Source organism: Primulina tabacum, chromosome 3, assembly GCF_025594145.1.
Source record: "Primulina tabacum isolate GXHZ01 chromosome 3, ASM2559414v2, whole genome shotgun sequence".
Lineage (NCBI taxonomy): Eukaryota > Viridiplantae > Streptophyta > Magnoliopsida > Lamiales > Gesneriaceae > Primulina > Primulina tabacum.
Genome location: NC_134552.1, coordinates 1136432 through 1143722, shown reverse-complemented (window position 1 = coordinate 1143722; position 7291 = coordinate 1136432). Strand labels below are relative to the sequence as shown.

The following is a 7291-nucleotide window of genomic DNA, read 5'->3' as shown; positions in this document are numbered from 1 at the left end:
TGAAATAGATCTTAAGCCAGAATTAGAGAGCATGGCCGGGGAAGAGGATAATTGTACTTTAATGGAGCTTCATCGGCCAGCATTTGGAGGTTATGGCTCCAGTATTGTCCGCCCTAAAATTCAGGCGAACACGTTCGAACTTAAGCCAGCCATCATCCAGATGATTCAACTCCAGGTCAAATTCGGAGGATCACCGTCTGAAGATCCCAATGCACATCTGGAGAAATTTCTATCGATTTGTGATACAATCAAGTGCAATGGGGTGAGGACTGATGCCATTCGACTCAGACTATTTCCATTCTCACTGCAAGGAGAAGCTATGGAGTGGCTTCGAGACCTTCCTGCTGGTTCTATCACTACATGAGATGGTTTAGTGGAAGTATTCATGCACAGGTATTTTCCCCCAACTAAGATTACACAATTGCGAAATGAAATCACATCGTTTAGACAGAGAGATGGAGAATCTTTGAATTCAGCGTGGGCAAGATTCAAGAAGATGCTGAGAATGTGCCCAAGACATGTTTTTTCGATAGGACAGCAGGTTGAGACGTTCTCCTATGGGATGACCCTCCTGTGAGATCTATGCTTGATGCAGCAGCAAACGGTAGCTTATACAGGAAAACGCCAACCGCAGTGCTTGAAATCATATCTAATATGGCAGAGAGCAATGTAGGCTGGCAAGACAATCAAAGGGAGAAGAAAGTCGGATTCCTTGAAATGAACGCTTTGACAGCGATCACAGCAAAGCTTGATTGATTGACACATCAGATGGCCCAGCTACAAGCAAATAAATCATTACCAGTCAAGCCGGTGAATCAAATTCAGGGAAACACTGAGATAGTTGGTGGATCATAATGAAATGCCATTCATGCCAGATATGTCTTGCGAGGGAATACAGTGCTTTGGAGGGGACTCAGTGAATTATGTGGGAAACCAGGGTCGGCAACAATACAATCCATATAGTTTCTCATATAACCCAGGCTGGAGGAATCATCCGAATTTTGGGTGGAGGCAGTCAGAAAATACTGTTGAGCAACCATACTTCAATCCTCCACAACATCCTGCACAACAAAAGCCTCCTCAGCAACCACCTAAACCTCCGCAAGGTACTGGACCTTATATGCCACCCGGTTTCAAGCCACATGATAGCAAGTCAAATCTTGAGGATATGCTAGCCAAGTACATAGCCGGGAATGAGATGAGATGGCAAAATCACAATGCCATGATGCAAAGGGTAGAGACTCAACTAGGGCAGTTGGCGACACAAATGGCTACACGAGCTCCGGATTCACTAGCAAGTGACACTGAAAAGAATCCAAAGGGTGTCAATGCAGTCACAGTGACATCTCCCCTGAAGCAAGAAATAGTTGATATTGAGGAAAATGTGAAAGAAAAGGGGTCATCCAAGCAAGAGCCCGAGGACGCAAGGAAAGTAGGTAAGTTTCTAAACTCGAACCCCATTGTTGATATTAATTCACTCCCGTTTCCCCAAAGAGCAAAGCAACTGCAACTGGATACTCAATTTTCAAAATTCCTTGAGATTTTCAAAAAGCTGCACATAAATATCTCGCTTGCAGAGGCTTTAGCTCAAATGGCCTCTTATGCAAAATTTCTTAAAGAAATTCTATCAAACAAGAGGAAACTAGTGGATTTTGAGACAGTGAAGCTTTCGGAGGAATGTTATGCAATTTTACAAAATAAGTTGCCTCCAAAAGCTAAGGACCCAGGTAGCTTCTCTATTCCTTGTACCATAGGGAATTCATTTTTTGGTAAAGCTTTATGTGACTTAGGTGCAAGCATTAATTTAATGCTTATTCATGTTTCGAGAAGCTAGGAATTGGTGAAGTTAAACCTACTACAATTTCTCTACAATTGGCTGATAGATCTATTAAATACCCTAGGGGAGTAGTAGAAGATGTTTTAGTGAAGTTTGACAAGTTTATTTTCCGAGTGGACTTTGTTGTTTTAGATATGGAAGAGGATCGTGAGATTCCTCTCATTTTAGGAAGACCATTTTTAGCCACTGGGAAAGCTCTGATAGATGTACACAAGGGTGAGTTGGTGTTGAGATTGAATGATGAGAGTGTAGTGTTTAATGTTTTTCAGTCCATCAAATATCCAAATGATACATCTGATTGTTTTAGAATTGATGCTACTGACGAGCTTGTTGAGTATGGTTTGCAGGAATTACTTGGTGAGGATCCTTTGGCGGTTTGTTTGACCCATTCATGCCCGCAAAAATTGGGAAGTCAAGAGCTGGACGAATGTATTCATTATCTGGAAGCAGGCAAACCGATTTCAAAAACGGTAAACTCGAGGATTGGGGAGCTCGTGCATATCCCACGACCTTTAAAATCATCCATTGAAGAAGCCCCAATCCTAGAGATGAAACCTCTTCCTTCGCACTTAAAATATTTATTTTTACTTGATAATGATAAATTGCCAGTGATAGTTTCCTCCACTTTAACAGGTACAGATAGAAGAAAAGCTGTTGCGAGTTCTGAGAGATAATATCAAAGCCATAGGTTGGAGTATTGCAGACATTAAAGGGATCAGTTCATCCATGTGCATGCACAAAATTCTGATGGAGGCCGACCACAAGACATCTACCCAACCTCAAAGGCGCCTGAACCCAGCTATGCAAGAGGTGGTAAAGAAAGAGGTGATAAAGCTACTGGACGCATGTATTATTTACTCGATTTCTGATAGTAGGTGGGTAAGTCTAGTACAAGTTGTTCCGAAAAAAGGTGGGATCACTGTAGTAAATAATGAACACAATGAGTTAATTCCTACCAGAACTGTTACAGGGTGGCGTGTTTGCATTGATTATAGAAAACTTAATGACGCCACCCGTAAAGACCATTCCCCCCCCCCCCCCCCCCCCTCCCTTTTATTGATAAAATGTTGGAAATGTTAGCTGGACATTCTTTCTACTCTTTCCTGGATGGTTATTCGGGTTATATGCATATTCCCATTGACCCTGAAGATCTGGAGAAAACCACGTTTACCTGTCCTTACGGGACATTTGCATATAAACGAATTCCATTCGGTCTATGTAATGCACCGACAACTTTCCAACGCTGCATGATGGCAATTTTTCACGACATGATTGAGATTTTATCGAAATATTCATGGATGATTTTTCTATCTTTGGCTCTTCATTTGATACTTGTTTGATTAACATGTCTAAAGGCTTGGAGAGATGTGAAGAGTCCAATCTGGTTTTAAATTGGGAAAAATGCCATTTCATAGTGAGAGAGGGAATAGTGTTGGGACACAAAATTTCTGAAACTAGGATTGAAGTTGATAAGGCTAAAATTGAAGTGATAGAAAAACTCCCAGCCCCAACAAACATCAGAGGAGTGCGTAGTTTCTTAGGCCATGCAGGGTTCTATAGACGCTTTATAAAAGATTTTTCTTGCATTGCTAAGCCACTGACCAATTTGCTGATAAAAGATGTGCACTTTGATTTTTCTGATGAGTGTGTGCAGGCATTTCAAGTTTTGAAGAGACCTGTGATAATAGCACCTGACTGGGGGTCTCCATTTGAGGTGATGTGTGACGCAAGCGACACAGCTCTAGGGGCAGTGTTGGGGCAAAAGAGAGAAAAATGCATCCATGTCATCTACTATGCTAGTATGACATTATCAGCTGCCCAACTGAACTATGACACTACAGAGAAGGAGCTTCTTGTTGTGGTTTTTGCTCTGGATAAGTTTAGATCATATTTGATAGGGAGCAAAGTTGTAGTGCATACTGATCATTCAGCCTTGAAATAATTGATGGCTAAAAAAGATGCAAAACCAAGGCTAATTCGCTGGATTCTTCTATTGCAGGAATTTGACTTGGAAATAATCGATAGAAAAGGGACAGAGAACCAAGTTGCAGACCATCTCTCGCGTCTGGAGAATCCCAGTACAGGTAATGAAATTATTCACGATGAATTCCCAGATGAACAACTTTTTGAGATCAACAGTTACCATGGTATGCCGATTTTGTTAATTATCTATCGAGTAAGTTCATTCCTCCCCATTTTACTTATCAGCAAAAGAAAAAATTCTTCTCAGATTTGAAATATTATTTGTGGGAGGATCCTTACTTGTTTAGAATATGTGCAGACGGTATAGTCCAGAGATGTATTCCCCAGGAAGAGGTAAGTGAGATTTTGTTTCATTGTCATGCTGGTTCGGCTGAAGGCCATTTTGGTGCAACTAGAAATGCGTCAAAGGTTCTCCAGTCTTGTTTTTATTGGCCTACTCTGTTTAAGGATGCACATGAATATGTTACAAAATGTTTCAATTGTCAGCGCACAGGTAATATATCTAGGAGACATGAATTACCTCTCAATAATATTTTGGTATGTGAGATATTTGATGTATGGGGTATAGATTTCGTGGGTCCGTTCCCAGTTTCTTTTGGGAACAAGTATATTTTGGTGGCTGTAGATTACGTGTCTAAGTGGGTGGAGGCACTTGCATGCAAAACTAATGATTCTAGGGCTGTCGTTCAATTTCTTATGAAAAATATTTTCTCACGTTTTGGCACACCTATAGCCATTATTAGCGATAGGGGGTACTCACTTTTGCAATCGTCAATTTGACAGTCTGTTGGCTAAGTATGGGGTCCGACATAAGGTGGCCACACCTTATCATCCTCAAACTAGTGGCCAAGTCGAGGTATCAAACAGAGAACTTAAACACATTCTTGAGAAGACTGTCGGTGCTTCAAGGAAAGAATGGTCTACAAAACTCGACGATGCACTTTTGGCTTACCGCACTGCTTTTAAAACCCCCATTGGCATGTCTCCATTTAGACTATTGTATGGGAAGTCGTGTCACCTACCCGTAGAACTTGAACATAAGGCTTACTGGGCTACTAAATTTTTAAATTTTGATGCTAAAGCCACAGGTGACGAGAGAGTGCTGCAACTAAATGAATTGGATGAATTTAGGCTGGATGCTTATGAGAACGCCAAGCTCTACAAGGAGAAAACTAAACATTGGCATGATCAGAACATCGTCCATCGAGAATTTGTGGTAGGGCAACGTGTGCTGTTATACAATTCTCGACTGAAGTTGATGCCAGGTAAGTTGCGTTCACGATGGTCAGGACCTTACACCATCACGCAAGTTTTCCCTTATGGGACAGTGGAGATCACTAGTGAAGCAACTGGAGCATTCAAGGTGAATGTGCATAGGCTGAAAGTTTATCATGGTGGTACCATGCCCGATGAGCCAACCAACGTGGATCTGCAGGATCCAAAATGAATACATGGAGTAAAGTCAGGCTATCGACTATAAATTTAGCGCTTGCTGGGAGGCAACACAGTGTTTAGTTTTTTTTCTTTCATCTTTTATTTTAGTTTCTGTCTTTTTATTCTATGCATATCTCGTGAGCTAATATCAGTGAATGGTGGTGCAGGTAGTTTATTCACTGGCAGTGGGATTTCTCAAGTGTGAGGATTATATTAGGACGAGCAGATTCAGAACATCAAGGAAGGCCAGGGAAGTTTCTGTACAATTTTTGCATCTTGTGTGTTTGATTGAGTTTAAATTTTCATGTGTAAATTTATAGAATTGTACATTCCTGGCTTCGCATATTTGTTTGGACTTGTGGTGGACTTTATCGCTTTTCTAGATTTGCGCATTGCATTCATATATTGTATTGATGTTATGGGACATGTTCTTTATGATTATTCTCCTTTGGCTGTATCCGTGTGCTTGGGTGCTTTTCCCTATTCCTTTTTACGTTTCTTTGTGTATTCGATGTCGTGCTTTTCAGGTATTGATGAGTCCACCCCATTTTCACCACCCACTCGACATTTTTTCAGGGAAGTGTCTTTGCTTTAACTGTCTTGCTACTTCATGTTAGACCGTTGTACATTGAGGGCAGTGTCGATTTCAAAGTGTAGGAGTGGGCCAGTTTTGTTACACATCGTTGCACAACACTTAACAATACTTTTCACGTAGGATGAGAATATATCTAAAGAAATAACTCTTGTTTCACTTGATAACCGGATTAATTTGTTAGATTTTGAATCACCCAGGAAATCGTTTCATGACTAGTTTTGAATGAGAGGAGTCGTAATTGTAATGAGAGAGTCAGACATAAACCAGTTCTCTATTGACATTTCATTGCACGCACATGGTCAGTCTTTGGCTCATTGAAAGTGAATTGGTGCAAGGTGAAAAAAAAAACCTAGAACTCGTCTGATTAGCCCTCGAAGCGAAAATATGAACGATGGTGACTTAGGGATGATTTAGGCGATCTTTGGACCAGTTTGAGCCTTTCAAGCCTACCTGATACATCATTTATTGTCTCTAGTAACCTCTTTTGAGCCTGTTAAAAAATCGAATGGTGTGTGTCAATGACACACAATTAGACCCCATTCGTAATTTATTCAATGTCCCACATCAACTACTTGAATTTTAGCCTATACACTTTTATCCTACCCGAACGTTTCAGAGAAATAAACCCTTCGAGCGCTTTGAAATGTTCCAAAACTCACATGTGCGGAAAAGACATATTTAAAGGAGTTGTTGAACTACCTTTGAATGAAAAGAAGTGGATTTATTGATTGAAAAAAAAAATTGTTATAAAGTGTATGGTATTGAAGACACCCGAAAAATCTGTGGGTGAAAGTTGAAGGACAATGAGAAAGGAAGGAGATAATAGAGCTCTAAAGATGATAAAAGTACAGTGATCGGTGACGAGTTAAAGAGTTGAATGAATGCACTGCAGGAATATATTTATTTTCTCTCACTTTTGATTCCCATGCCTTTTATTGTAGCCGTGAACCTTGGCCTTACGTTATAAGCTTGAAAAGACCTATTAACCAAGTCATTATCGTTCAACTTTTAGTAGAGAGGGGTATGAAAGTCGAGCATATGGGGCGTTACGAAAAAAAAATGAATATAAGTGATCCTGAAACCAAGTAGCTGTTGATGAGTATGAATTCTGACTTGCACACTACACACATCTCGTTCCGTTGATCTTTACTGGGTAATGTTTGAATCTTGATTTGTGATGAAAACGAATCTTGTGATATTCGAAGCATGATCTTTTGACCGGGAGTGAAGGAGTTTGACAAATTGAGAAGTTTTGATTGTATTACTTGAGTTATGAATCTAAGATATTTCTCATCTTTATTTCATGTTTGATTTGTTCGAGGACGAACAAAGGTTAAATGTGGGGAGAGTTGATAAGCACGAATTATATAGCGTTTTAGGAACTTTATTTTGTCGTATTCGTGCTTATCTGACGTTTTTATTCTGAGTTTCGCGCTTAATTC

General features: G+C 40.2%; 1 protein-coding gene across 1 annotated transcript; it reads left to right on the top strand.

Annotated features, from left to right (window-relative positions):
• The first annotated feature begins 859 nt into the window (after window positions 1-859).
• On the top strand, window positions 860-5267 carry LOC142538265 (uncharacterized). The gene is made up of 7 exons (XM_075643623.1): window positions 860-1727; window positions 1970-2307; window positions 2471-2662; window positions 3492-3743; window positions 3837-4013; window positions 4197-4313; window positions 4554-5267. The coding sequence occupies exons 1-7, from the start codon at window positions 860-862 to the stop codon at window positions 5265-5267; spliced, it is 2658 nt and encodes an 885-aa protein (XP_075499738.1).
• Window positions 5268-7291: the final 2024 nt, after the last annotated feature.